Genomic DNA, 14,674 nt, shown 5'->3' with positions numbered 1-14,674 from the left:
TTTTAATTTTTTATATATATATATTTATTTCACTGAAGAAGCGGCAAAGGATGTTTCTCCGAGAATATGTAAGGGAAATAATGATTAATGTAGGTCACCTTAAACAAAACAAGTTGGATTAATGCTAATTAAGACCGCGGCTAAACTAGTTGTTAAAAATAACGTGAAATTATGTTCGTTGGATGCTTTTTTTTTTATCACATCTGAATCCATCACTGTATTAATGACTAGCTAATCGTAGCTGATCAATTCCTTATGAAATTCCTATTCTAAGGTCGAAAATGTCAACTACAGCACTTGATTCTCAAAACATGACCATGACAAAAATCCCATTTCAGTTTCTCAGATATTTCCCTCACCCAGGTAGGCATGGATGGTCTGGCATATCCTAATCATTTTCTTTTTCTGTCTAGGATGGTTGCTTTGTTGCACCCCAGGTTCCGGTAAATACTGCAAGGAAGTCATCTTGTCTGTGTGCAGTGTCGGTGCAGAACCCGCTCACCATGGCTCCCCTCACTACACCTAAAAAAGGAAGGGAAGTGGGTTCCGTTGACCCCTGGACGCCGACCTCTAACCTTAAAATGCTCATCAGTGCTGCTAGTCCTGACATCAGGAACCGAGAGAAGGAGCTGTGCATGGACAATGACGACCGAGACGGTCTTGACGCGTCACAGGTACAGAAAGAAGAACATGAGCACAGGATGGACGCTTGCTTATAAGTCCAGGTGTTCAAATGAATATGTTTCTTCTCTGCTCTCTTCCCGTAGGACACTGAAAATGGTGAAGAGTCGGAGAAAATGATCAGCAGAAAGGAGAAGAGTCTGGGTTTGCTCTGTCATAAGTTCCTCGCCCGCTACCCTGATTACCCAAACCCTGCCCTCAACAACGACATCTGCCTGGACGATGTGGCCACTGAGCTCAGTAGGTTTTCTTTGGCACCTATTTGTTGGACCAAACAAAATGAAAACACACCAACAAATCAGATTTTTCCCTAAAATGTCCACGTTGGTCGTGAATTTAAAGTCTAGTTTATTCTCATATATATGCAAACATGTACGCTATTGGTAAATTCACATTGTGTAGCTTTCCAAAGTTTTTTAATGTCTGTACTGTTTATCATACTAGCTCGGTTATTAACCTGATTTTATTTTCTGTTCGCACAGGCGTAGAGCGCCGGCGCATCTACGACATCATGAACGTGCTGGAGAGCCTGCACATGGTGAGCCGCTCGGCCAAGAACCGCTACACGTGGCACGGCCGGACCAAGCTGGCTCAGACTCTGGCCATTTTGAAGCAGGTGGGCGAGGAGCAACGGTACGGCCAGCAGATGCTACACATCCGGCAGCGTCTGCTGGACAAGGAGTTCAACCTGGACGGGGAGGAGAAGGAGAACGAGGAGGCGGCGGAGCTGGAGAGCGGGGAGCAGGGACAGAAGGAGCTCTTCTTCGTGGAGCTTCCGGGAGTCGAGTTCAAAGCAGGTGAGAAACTGTCTGAGGCCAGATTCCTCAGTTAGTATGAATAAATATTTACATTATTTTAAATATATTTATTACAAAAAAGTCATTGGCATTTACATCCATGCTTTGTGGCGCAGTAATCTGATATATTTTGTCCTTTCTGTTTGTCCTGTCAAGCCTCCGTTAACAGTCGGAAGGACAAATCTCTGAGGGTGATGAGCCAGAAGTTTGTCATGCTCTTCCTGGTGTCTGATCCTCGCGTGGTCAGTCTGGACGTCGCCGCCAAGATCCTGATCGGAGAGGACCAGGGCGCAGATCAAGACAAGAACAAGTTCAAGAGTGAGTACAGAGCCCGCTCGATACACAGGGTTTATTTCATTATTTCTCAGGGTTGTAGTAAAATGATGCTAGTCTTTTGTTTTAGAAGTTATGTTGAAAAACTGTTTACATTAGACTACGTTCAGATAGTCTGTGCAGTGTATTAGTGTCGGATCCCACGTGTAGCTTGAATGTGTGGGAAATTCAGATGTTAAAAGGTTTGTCTCAAGACCTCAATGTGCTTGTGAATACAGTCTCTTCCTGATATGTTCATGAAACTTCCTTGCACTGTAAAGTTATTTAAACCTTTTTGAAAAAGTATATACAAAATACATTTACTACCACATTTAAAGTCAGTGTTATTATTATCTGCACTCTCTACATTCCATACTTAACCATAACATGCATGCATTTTGTCAGAATACGTCCCGTCTTTCTGTATCTGCAGGTGATAATCTTGTTGCGTTTCGTTTCCCGTGTTTTGCAGCCAAAGTGCGCCGGCTGTATGATATTGCGAATGTGCTGCGTAGCCTGAAGCTCATCGAGAAAGTCCACGTGACGGAAACCAGGGGGAGGAAACCAGCCTTTGAATGGGTCGGCCCCGAAGAATTCCCAAAAGTCAAAGGTATCGCAGATTATTTACTTATTATTCACATTTTGGTACACAGTTAGGGGGAATGTTGGGTATACTGGCGTCACCTATATATTAATTTCTTATGTGCAAACTGCTATGTGAGTTGAAATATATATTTCAAGACTTGACTGCCAGTGCTGCTGAATGTATGTTTAATGATAACCTCTTGTTTCAGACCTGGAGAGCTCCACATCGGAGTACTCCACCACGAAGAAAAGTGTTCTGGAGTCCCGAGCGTCTTTAGACAACTGTGCCAAAAAGCTATTTTCATCGCCTGGGCCCAAACACAGCTTCACCCGGCACCCCTCCCTCATAAAGCTGGCAAAGAGCATTCAGGACGACCGGCGGAAGATCAATTCTGCCCCCAGCAGTCCTGTCAGGAGTGAGTAAAGAAGCCTCTCCGGGCGAGGCTACTTGTCTGGTGTATGTTTGTGAACAGTTTGATGACAGTCTTCTCCTCTTTTTGCCACTAGGCGATTCATCAAACTCTTTCTCCCGAAACAAAATGGCCCAACTTGCTGCTATTTGTAAGATCGAGCTCGACCAGAAGTCACCGTAAGTTTGGATCCGTTTGGACTGTTATTCCGCCTAAAGTTTTATTAAAATGAAATCTGTGCATTTGTCCATTAATGGAGTTGATAAGATGGCAACGCTGCTGGTGCAGAAGAGTATTTTCAAACCGAGAAAAACCGAGGTCATTGTAGATCTCTAGATTGTTATATGAGAGTCCCTCTTCCGTTTCAGGATCGGATCTGAGGCTTCAAGGCCTGGTGCTGCTATGAGACAAGAGACGACCTCCTCTGTTTTAAAGGAGCCGCCTCAAGCCCGGTTACAAACTCCAACCCCAGAGACGATTGTCCACCTCACCCCCAACACGCCGCTGGCAGCCCTGCCCCCGGGCTCCGTCGCCTACATCCCCACCCAGTGTTCGCCTCTGATCCCCGTCCTGCTGCAGCAGCATCAGGGCGCCATGCCCTACGCCGTGTACTTGCAGTCTTCTTCCCCACGGCCGAACCCTCTGGTCAGGCCGCAGCCGACCAGCCTTGCCGTGCGCTCTATGACCTTTGAGGACAAGACCGGGCAGAGCCCCACGGGCCAGTGCGCAGCTATGAGCCTGTCGGCCTTCAGGGCGTCGGACGTCAGCCCGCTGGTGCTCAAACGGTTGCTTTCAGATTCGGCCTTAGAGAGCAGCCCCTCCAAAGCCAAGAGGCCCGACCCCAGCTGTAAGGTAAATCATAAATCTACATTGATGTATCGATCTGATTGACTCAAGGAATGTTGCAAGTGGCAGGTCTTTTGCAAATTATAAACATCAACCGGCATGTGATTTTTGTATCATCTGTTTTATGTTTGTTAAGCAGTTATTTATTTCCCACCCTCTCTTCTTCCCTTCCTGTAGGAAACATCTCCAAAGCTGTGTGACATCCTCCAGGCCCGCCTGAAGGCTCGTCAGCTCTCGAGCCGGCCCTCATCCCGAGCCCTCCACCTGGATCCGGAGTTTGTCAACACCCCCGGCGGCGCTGTAGCCCATCACACACTAGAGCAGACCTTGGAGACCTTCCTGGACAAAGAGGACAAGACGGCGAACTCGGACAGCGAGGCCGGTTTAACGCCCGTCAGAGTCGTCCCGCTCACGGCGGGACAACTCCACAACGAGGTAAACGCACAAGACGCAGTGCCGACTGGGCTTCAGCGAACAGCAGAGCAGCTTGTCGGTTCAACGGCATTGTGGATGTGTGTGTGTGTGTGTGTGTGTGTGTGTGTGTGTGTGTGTGTGTGTGTGTGTGTGTGTGTGTGTGTGTGTGTGTGTGTGTGTGTGTGTGTGTGTGTGTGTGTGTGTGTGTGTGTGTGTGTGTGTGTGTGTGTGTGTGTGTGACATTTGTTTTTCTGCCCGTCCAGACTTTAGTACCGGCCGGGTACCTGATCCCAATCTCTCAGCAGTCCCTCATCAGCTACAATTCAGCAATTCAAGATTCAGGCAGAGAAAGCAACCGGGCCACAACTCCCACTTACAACATCTACCAAACACCAACTGCAGGTAAAGACGTCATTAAAATGTTGTTTTTAAGGTCTCAGAGTGCATCTAGATTTGGTCTTTTATTCACACCATTGTAGAAAATTATTCTATGCGATTAATTCATTTAAATATTGTATTACTCCTTTTTTGTTGATCAGTCAATCAATTTGTCTGACCAATGTTTTGTACATCTGTTATAGTCTTAATATGTAATGATACAAATAAAAAATAAACTAGCAAATCCTCACATTTCATCACTTGAAGCTGTTGAAAATGTTGTTTTTTCATGATAAATGACCTAAACAATTGATTAATCTTCAAAATTGTTTTGATTCATTTTCTATAGTTAAACTAATCTATAAATGGCCAATTACTCTACTTAGTGAGTTTCTTTTAGGGTTTTTGCTTTTCAGTTAGAATTTAATTTTTCTGTCAAAATTACAAGTGCATGCGAGACCAATGAAAAATAGGGCATAGAAACAAATTAAAATGAATTTGCTAATCTATAACATTACAGAATTTAATGAAAAACATTTTTCCTTTACTGTATCGTGCAGCAAACTCAGTGCTTCAAAGTATGCCTTTTTATAGAATTGTGTTTTTAGTAGCTCAATAAACTTGCCAATAACTAGATAGGTATAATATATGTAGGTAAATTAGAGTGCCTATTCACTTTCTTTTTTTTTAACCGTTTTATTTTCTCACACAGGCTCCAGACCGGCCCTCGCCCAGGAGATCACGCCCATCAGTCTTCGTTTTCACAAACCCGCTGCTGCTGCCTCGCCACAGGCCATCCAGCAGGCCCACCGCCTCCACAGCCCTAGTCCTGCCATCCTCAACTTCACCCTGCAGAACCTGGGCCTGATCTCCGGCCCCGGCCCAGGAAACGCTTTCACCGGCCCCCAGACTCCAGAGTGTGCCAACACCCTGCCCGGCCCGCTGGCTCTGCAGCAGAGAGGCATGATCTTCATCAAACCGGTGTCCCCTGTGCCGGTCCAGCAGTCTGTTTCAGGGCAACCGATGGCCATGTTCAGTGTACAGCAGGTAAAAAAACTAGAGATGTACAGCAATTATCATGGCTGATCACGTTTTTTTCCTAAGAAGTATAATTGACAGCATACATAAATTCAATGCTGTATTTTTATAATATTACATTGAATATTAAATAGCTGACAAACAGCTGACCGGTGGCTGATTGATCTGTAAATCTACCATTGAAAATGTTTGTATAATGTCTTCAAAGGAGATTCGTCAAGTCTTAAGGGAAAAAGTTAATGCCACTTAAGTCGTAGGAATAGTACTAGGGACTAAAATATCAGCCTCTGCTGCGTTTATTTCCAGTGCTTTTATATATATTTTTTTATCCGTCCCGCCCAAGTGCCCCAACTTTATGGAAGTGCAATACTGATGTGTGGGAGTGCTCCTTTGTGTTCAACAGCAACTTGACAATATCAACTAACTGTCAAGTTGAAATACTTGGGGGAGGGAGTAAGTCTTTATAATTTACTCCACAGATCAGACTTAAAGTAACTATTTGGTACTTGATGTTCTTCAACAACCCCGTCGATTTATATATTTTGGTCATTTATACACTAAAAGACGCCAGGAGTTTTTCCACATTTAGCCTGTGAACCAATACATAGGCTCACACAAACAGGAGTGAAGAACTAGGTCTACGTGTCTAGTCATGCAGAGAGTTTCGTTTTTGCATTATCTGCATCAGGAAACCTCAAACCTGGCTGTCGGTAGTTTCCAACAAGGACTCTCAGCTAGTTGCTTTTGATCTGGTTGAACTCGTTCGTTACAATTTGTAGACTAACTGAAGATTGTCTGTGCAGCCTCTGATGACAACCCCGAAAGGGGCGGGGCTCCCCCAGCAAAGCTTCTTCCACACGCCGGTCCCCGTCTCCCCCCTGGCTGCCATGGTAACCACCGCCGGACACCTGGACCCCAAAACGGTTTACATCCCTCAGAGGAAGCTGGACGTCGCCACTGAGGACTCCTGAGGGGAAACCCACCGGATGACTGTGTACATTATGTATGTTGTGGGTGGGTGACTGTCTTTTAACATTTTCCAGTGGTCATTACCTCTGAACATTTCGTCGTCTTCCTTCTGGTCACAGCCAGCTCTAAAAGTAGCTGCCATGCAGACTTTGGCTGTGGCCCCAAGGACACAGTTTGAATAAAGTTCTCCGGATACTCATGAACACTGTGGTCATGCTCACTGTGACTACATCTGCATGACCTAATGGAGGAGAATTCATTTTCTTGTTGCTTCTGTTTTTATTGTAGTTATTTCTGTTAAATGTGGGTGATTTCCTTGTTTCTTCAAATTACCAACGTAACGTGGACGTTGTTGACCGAAAGACGGGTTTGATTGGGCACATTGTTGATTGATCATTTTGTCTCAAAGTTAAATCTAATGAAGACTTTTGCACAAATGTACATGTTAACTGTTACCCCTGTTTAAAAAAAAAAAAAATGAATTTGTTAAGAATATGTGACTGTGTGATTCTAATATTAATCAGATGAGTTTAATTTATATCACTTTTGTTTTCTGATGTCTTGCTAAATGTAAAATGATAATTGAATTTGAATACATTTATTTTCTATGATCACGGTGTGATGTTGCTGTTTTGGTTTACGTCTCCACAACTATTTGATTGGAAATAGCCGTCTTTATTACTTATTATCATTCGTTTAGTGTATAAAATAGGTAAACATGCTCATCTGGAATTGCCCATCACTCAAGGTGACGTCTTCAAATTGCTTGTTTTGACTGAGCAACAGTTGATCAACTAATCAAGGAATAGTTTCAGCCTATAGCAACGATTCTGATCTAATAAGCAACTTGTTGCTAATGAGTTCACATGTCAATTTAATAGATCAAATTCAATGCTGTGTTCACAACTTGTACCCGCCACCCCAAGTGGACAAAAATATAAATCACTCATTGTCGGTGTAACGGTGACCTGAGGAGTTTTCTTGTAAACAACCTAAAGTTCAGTTTTGTGTGCAACTTTGAGCTTCAACAAATGTGTTGACTGCACCTTCCTCCTAAAACATTTGCAAAGCAATTCTGTAAAGCACTTTACAAGATCCCATATCGTAAAAAGGGAGTTTCTTTTTTATAAAGAAGCCCTAAATAACGTAAAGAATTGTGTGAAAGTATGAAAATACAACTATACAATATTGGACTTTGTCACGGTTTTATACACTGACACTCTAAATGTGTCCCAGTTCATTAAAAAAAAGACGTCGTTTGAACATTAAAGTGTAAATGTGTTCTAGTAGAAACCCAAAATATCTCTTAGAACCGAGAAATTAGCACAATATGTCGACTTTAACACTCATAAATCACTAGAAACAATGCAGTGCAGACTCCAGACTTCACAGGGTTGATTGCAGCAGTGTTCACGTCCATCAGTGGACATTGGTGAGATAAACAATGTTCTGACTGAACTGATGAAAGTTGAACCAAGCGATAGCTGTTGAGTGATGTCATGTTCTCGAGTAGTTTCTATTGTCTCTTTGTGACTCGGCAGCTGACGGGAGACGATGACTAAAGAGCTCCCTTTAAGCCTCGAGTCTGAACTCTCCAGTTTCACTGGGAGTCGCTAGTTGAGTGGGTGAAAGCTGTCAGACGGCTCCCATATCTTCACCTCAGTCATTCTGTTTGAATCCCTGAAATAATCGGAGATGTTCGTGTAACCAGCTGATTTTCCCATCTGGCTGCCTATATGTTTTGAATGTGGCATGAAATATCTTAAAATGGCCACCATAAAGATCAATGTTTCTCAAACTTTCTTGTTCTTCTGGGGACCCGCTTTTTAAATGTGCATTAGGGTGGAGTCAACAATTTTTTTCCCCCCTCATCAGTAAAACAAACAGAAGTTTAGATTCAGATTAGATTTAATGTCATAAGGAGGCTTCAATCATTATTACCAGGCGTCAACCTGAAGTGTCTCAAAACATGCATTCTCTCTACTGACCAGCAGGGGGCAACTCCTCCGGTTGCAAAAAAGAAGTCTGATTGTATTGAAGTCTATGAAAAAATGACTTCTGAATGATTTACTCTCTTAGTAAATATTCTAAACATGAGTTTATGGTCTCAGTTGCTAATTTCAAGTTTTCTTCAATGCAGCATGATGTTCATTTAGTAAATAATGGTTCATTTAGAGTCAAATAGATGATAAAGAGGAGTATGCTTACTGTGATTGACAGGTCGCCGCCGCTACCAGAGCCGCTATACGGCGTCTCTACGTCACCCCTCATTCCAAATATGTTAAATGAGATAATTACTTGCGCAAAAACAACATGTTGACATCCGCGAAATCGCCGAAACTTCCAAACGGCAGTCCACAAACCAATAGGTGACGTCACCAGGGCGATACGAACAGCCAGGCTCCCTCGTGTGGCTCACGGTTGTACTGCGGATGTAAAAGAAAAACAGTATTCGGGGACCTTAATAAAACCTCTTGCGACTCCCCTGTGGGTCCCGACCCAGTCTTTGGGAATGACTGCTATGGTTCTGTTTAAATAATGACATGGCCCCTCCTCCCGGGGTCCACCTGCAGGCCGAACTTTAACATTTTCCGGATGAGCATCACAGAGTCGCTGTAGCTCACAAATGGCTTCACATTCAGATGTGCAGTTGTCAGTTGCATGCTTTGGGCTCCCATCGTTTACGTCCATAATCCTCCAACATACCATGTGGACGGCTCAGTCCAGAACAAATGTCGCGGTGGCTGTTGTTCGGGCCCCTTTCAGCCTGTGATTATAAAAGGGTCAGAGGGCTCTGCTCTGTCACAAGTTATTTTTAGCCGGGATATTTTCATTGAGGCGTCACTGGTGGACCGTGGCGATGGCGAGATGGACGGTATTTAAGCCGCCCGGGGAGAGTTCACTGCCACGGCCGGACCAGAGCACACACGCTAGGATTCAAGGTAAGGACTCGTTTCTGTTGTAGGGAAGCTTCCTGTCTGTAGTTGAGCGTTTTATTACATCACAGGGTGATTTATGATGACTTATTGTAGTTTTATAAGTTGAATTACGATATTTTTATCAGACTTTTTTACATTAACCCTAAACGTCAGGCACAGCCACATCTACACGCTGGCGCGTTCCTCCTTGCTTTTGGTCTTTGCTCCCTCCTTCCTTCCTTCTTTATGTTCTTTCTTTCTTCCTATTCCCTCTATCGATTCCTCCTTCCTTCGTTTCCTCCTACCTTCATTCTTTAGTTCTTTCTTTCTTTCTATTCCCTCTATCGATTTCGCCTTCTTTCGTTTCCTCCTACCTTCATTCTTTACGTTCTTTCTTTCTTCCTATTCCCTCTATCGATCCCTCCTTCCTTCGTTTCCTCCTACGATAGACTCAAAAAGACTATTATGGAAGATGTTGTCAGCAGGGACTGATAAAAAAAAGTCATTTGTTGGAGTTTGCTCTTTTGTTTCTGTAAGATGCCAAACTGGGGAGGAGGCACCAAGTGCGCGGCCTGCGAGAAGACGGTGTACCACGCAGAGGAGATCCAGTGCAACGGGAGGAGCTTCCACAAGACATGCTTCCTCTGCAGTGAGCACGCGGCTTTTTTCCTCTTTCCTCTCCTCCCTGAGGCGGCACAGAGGGGTGCCATGGCGGATCAGAAAGAGCTGCTTCACAAAGTCCCTCCGCTGCCTTGTTGACACCTTGTTGGGTGCTGAACTGACAGAAGAACCACGCAACTATCTATCTGTATTCTTTTGTAGTAAAGAGTCCAGTTTTTGTTTTACTTTTAGTACTTTTATTTTCTTCCTTATCCCTTTACCCGTTTCTTTCTTTATCTCTTTCCCGTGTTTTTCCAGTAGCCTCCTTCCTTCGTGTCCTCCTTGCTTTTGGTCTTTGCTCCCTCCTTCCTTCATTCTTTACGTTCTTTCTTGCTTCCTATTCCCTCTATTGATTCTTCCTTGCATCGTTTCTTCCTTGCTTTTGTTCTTTGCAGCCTCTTTCCTTCGTTTCCTCCTTGCTTTTGGTCTTTGCTCCCTCCTTCCTTCATTCTTTACATTCTTTCTTGCTTTCTATTCTCTCTATCGATTCTTCCTTCCTTCATTCATTTCCTCCATCCTTCACTCTGTAAGTTCTTTCTTGCTTCCTATTCCCTCCATCGATTTCTCCTTCCTTCATTTCCTCCATCCTTCATTCTTTAGTTCTCTTTGCACGTCCTCTATTCTTCCTGCTGCAGCTCTTTAATGTTTACAGTTCAACGAGCACTGACCACTCTCTCAGCTATTTCTCCTATTTTCTCTTAAAAAAACAGCCCCTTTTTAGTTTTTTTTTTGCCCCCTTTTCTTTTTTCCCATGTAACGACATGTTCTGGTAGGTCTAATCCGGGACGGTTTACTGCTCTCAGCTGGAGCACAGACCCGCTCCAGCTGGTTGGGCGCGAGTCCCCAAAAGGCCTCCGCGATGAGCTAAACCATCACGCTAAGTGTTCGTCTTTTCTCCAACATTCACCTCGCACTCTCTTCTCTTCCTGCAAATAGAAACACAAGACATCTGGCTGTTGACGGATAAAACGGGCTACGTGGGAGCTTTATTTAGCCTCCATCACTCCACCATGTCACTCCCCAGTCTGGGCAAAATTGAATTAATTTCACTTGACCAACAGCCGGTTGAAATGTGTCAAATATTTATGTTTCTTTACCACAGTGGGCTGCAGAAAAGGGCTGGACAGCACCACGGTTGCGGCGCACGAGTCTGAGATTTACTGCAAGTCTTGCTACGGCAAGAACTACGGACCGAAAGGATACGGATTCGGGCAAGGAGCCGGAGCTCTGAACTCTGACCCTCCTCGACGCGGGGTCCTGAAGCCTCAAGAGTAGGTGCTCAAGTCGGCTCAGTTACCTCGATAGTGGCCTGGAGCCATAGAGGTAGTTTTATGAGCGGAGGATTTAATATATATATCATTTTAGGTGATCGAGGTGAACCGAACCTTTAATTACTGGCATTCAAACTAGTTTAATCCCGCCGTCCTTCCTCCAGTATGATGAACGTTCATCTCAACACAGCTGCAGAAACACGTCTTTAACTTTAACAATGTTTGTGGTTCTACAATAAAAAGAAAAAAAGAAGACACAGCAGGATATAAATATAAAGTGTCCCATGATGCGTTACTGCCCTTACAGAGAGATTTCTACTCTGGCATGAGTGAAATTCTGGGAGGTTGTTATTACAAAAATAATGAATACATAAAAGCAAACTGACTGATACAAACATTTGGTGTTGCTGCTTTTAGCCATTAGGCTCCATTATGATTGACATTTTTAAACAGAAACCACAATTCCGTCCATTCAGTCCGACATTTGTGACATTTAATAATTTTATGGTTTCTATCATTTCTTCTTGTTATTAATATGAATTCAGTTTTTTATTTTCACGCTATGCTTCTATTATTTATAGTAATTTTTATTTATTTATCTTTTACTGTTTTACCATGATCAATGTATTAAGTGTTGTATTTTATTTGAGTATTTTTCTTTCCTTCATTTGGCGTGCACTAGTCTCATCTTCTCTCCATTTTCGTCTTGTTTCCGTGGTAATTAGTGAAGCACTGTGAATTGCATTTTATTGATTTGTATGAAAGTTGCTCTATAAATAAAAATGTATTGATTTATTACATTATTATTTATCAAGATCTTTTTCTTTTCTTTCCCCGTAGCCCTAAACCACGACCAGGTTCCTCAAGCTCTAATGAAGCTACAGCTTCCCCAAAGTTCGGATGCTCAGACCGCTGCCCTCGCTGCTCCAAAGCCGTCTTCGCAGCTGAGAAGGTGATGGGAGCAGGGAAGGTAAGGGACACTAGGGTGGTTTCATTAAGATTGCATTTGGTCTATTGTACTTTGTATTACCACACAATTGTATACACACCACCATTTAATGTGAAGTCGCTTTCCTGTTGACTCAGCAGACTGATAATCTGAAATCAAACCTCTTATCTCTCAATTATCAGTCTTTTCCCCCGTCTTCAACGTTTCCACCAAGGTGCTCTTAGAGCCCAAAAAAGTGCTACAACCAGAGAAATATTGCCTTTCTATGGGTGTGTAACAGTGGCAGAAAAGTAGGTCCCAAGGGCAGAAACAATCTCTTCAAAGCTTTCCCCCAAATATAGCGACACACTAAACTCTTTCTCTCTGTGGCGAAGTCTCTCTCGTCGAGCAGAGACTGGAGGAGCGCGAGGCCTCATGTAGTCCCACAGGCTGACGGGCTGAGTGAAGAGCTGGCTGAGTGCCGGCGACAAGCAGCTGCAAAGACCGCCGGCCAGGGAGGCGAATTCTGGTCGAGGAGCGCAGGGTTTAGCAACAGCTGTGTGCGATCACAGGCTATATTCACATGTATGAATACAATAACAAAAATAATTATGGCCCCCAAAACTGTTCAGAGACAAACATGAAGATACCACAAAAAAAGACGACGAAAAACCTGCCGGGACCTTTTCCTGTAAAGATATGGTCACATGACATCTCACTCCGTCTCCTGTTTGCTTCAATTGAAGCCCAAACAATGTTTAGTTTGCTTCATTTAATTTGATATGGACGTCAGTGGATTTAGAATTATCACACTTATTTATGCACGAGGACCAGATGCTCTGTGCGGAGACTAAAGTATTGCAGTAGCAACAGATTCATCCACAAAGTACAGGTGTATATTAGCCATGATTCATTACCACTATTAAAAACACATAAATTGTGTTGCATTTTCAATCCAGTTGGTGGACAAGTAAATAGTTTTGCTCCCAACAGAGAAGACTGATTGTCTACATTAGCTATCATTCTGGCTCCTCTCTGCATGGTGACACAGCTGGGCCACAAACAAAGCGTCACTCTCATACACCGGTAATCATTTGTGATTGCTCGTGTTTTTCTTTCTTCTTCTGGGACTTTCTGTTTGAATGCTAGATTTAGCATTATTTGTCTTTATTAATGTCTTAATACTTGTGTGTGTGTAGCCCTGGCATAGAACCTGTTTCCGCTGCGCCCTGTGTGGAAAAAGCCTGGAGTCGACCACCGTGACAGACAAGGATGGAGAGCTGTACTGTAAAGGTAAACAGACAGACAGACAGACTTGTACGGTCCTTCCTTCACTGCACTTGGAAATTAAATGTTGGTCATGAATATGGAAATACAGCAGTACAACACACACAGAGTTTATTTTTACCTAATTGTTGTCACATTTCTTTTACTTTCTTTGCAGTTTGCTACGCCAAACACTTCGGGCCAAAGGGGTTTGGACTGGGGAACGCCGCCATGTTGGAGTAACGACAGGAAACGCTTTGGTTTTAAACTCACGTTCACTGTGTTTACACGGACGCTTTTTTTAAATCGCTCACCTTTACACTGCAGGATGTTTGTAATCGACGACGGATGCCATATTGGGCATCACAATCCTGGTCAGATGAAATGACAGCAGTGTAAAAACAAAAAAGGGAAAAAAATTACAGGTTCATTGTGAATTCAAAATAAACCTATTTTGGTACCTTAAAATGCATCTTGAATGATGTTTATTCATGAAAAATGACATTGTGTTCATACATAAAGGGAAAGAGGAAACAGAGCTTTCACTTGCATGCAGAACATATTTTGTTTGCATTACTGATTATAGTTTTAATGATTACAACTTGCCCAACCCTGCTGATAAGTCTGTGCATTCATTTGTTACCTCCGGCTGTGAGAAGACAATTAGCAGTGCCTCATCGTGTTCAGGTTAAATTATTAATAGAATCTGATTTGCATTCATAAATAATAATGTGCAACAATTAATTAGAGCAATCCAGGCAACAAGTGATTAACAAACAGAATGAGTTCACATCTCCCAAACAATTACGTGTGAGCAGCCGAGACACGCAATATGGGATTAGAGGTGTTTTGTCAAACTAAAAATAAAACCATTAAATTAGAAGAGGTGAGAACATAGTCACTCCGAAAGATGACTTCACTCAGTAAACTATTATTGTGCCTTTTAAGACGGCCCCCTCTTAGTCGATTGGGTTCAATTCAGTTCATTTTGTATAGCCCAAAACCACAAATACAAAATTTGCCTCAGAGGGCTTTACAATCTGTACACATAACATCTCTGTCCCGGGACCTCACATCGGATCAGGAAGAACACCCCAAATAAAGATAGTAAAAACCCTTCCACAGGTAAAGTGGTCGTTTTGGTTTTAAAAGTATTTTTTTTTTACTGCTTTTTTTTTTTCATGCTGAATGACTTATTTCC

General features: G+C 43.1%; 2 protein-coding genes across 2 annotated transcripts; both read left to right on the top strand.

The window, feature by feature from the left end:
- Positions 1-503: 503 nt before the first annotated feature.
- e2f8 (E2F transcription factor 8) lies at positions 504-7,041 on the top strand (the record flags this gene model as incomplete). Its single annotated transcript, XM_079216565.1, has 12 exons — positions 504-674; positions 768-921; positions 1,164-1,478; positions 1,635-1,796; positions 2,263-2,400; positions 2,585-2,791; positions 2,883-2,964; positions 3,154-3,637; positions 3,809-4,066; positions 4,309-4,447; positions 5,136-5,470; positions 6,265-7,041. The coding sequence occupies 12 exons, from the start codon at positions 504-506 to the stop codon at positions 6,430-6,432; spliced, it is 2,613 nt and encodes an 870-aa protein (XP_079072691.1). The 3' UTR covers positions 6,433-7,041.
- Positions 7,042-9,309: 2,268 nt separating this feature from the next.
- On the top strand, positions 9,310-13,917 carry csrp3 (cysteine and glycine-rich protein 3 (cardiac LIM protein)). Its single transcript, XM_079216872.1, has 6 exons — positions 9,310-9,372; positions 9,886-9,997; positions 11,111-11,279; positions 12,120-12,249; positions 13,407-13,500; positions 13,652-13,917. Exons 2-6 carry the CDS (start codon positions 9,886-9,888, stop codon positions 13,714-13,716), a joined length of 570 nt encoding a protein of 189 aa, XP_079072998.1. The 5' UTR covers positions 9,310-9,372; the 3' UTR covers positions 13,717-13,917.
- Positions 13,918-14,674: the final 757 nt, after the last annotated feature.

This window comes from Taurulus bubalis, assembly GCF_910589615.1.
Source record: "Taurulus bubalis genome assembly, chromosome: 4".
NCBI classification, from domain to species: Eukaryota; Metazoa; Chordata; class Actinopteri; order Perciformes; family Cottidae; genus Taurulus; species Taurulus bubalis.
The sequence above is the reverse complement of the archived record's forward strand: the minus strand, read 5'-3'. Positions and strand labels throughout refer to the sequence as shown.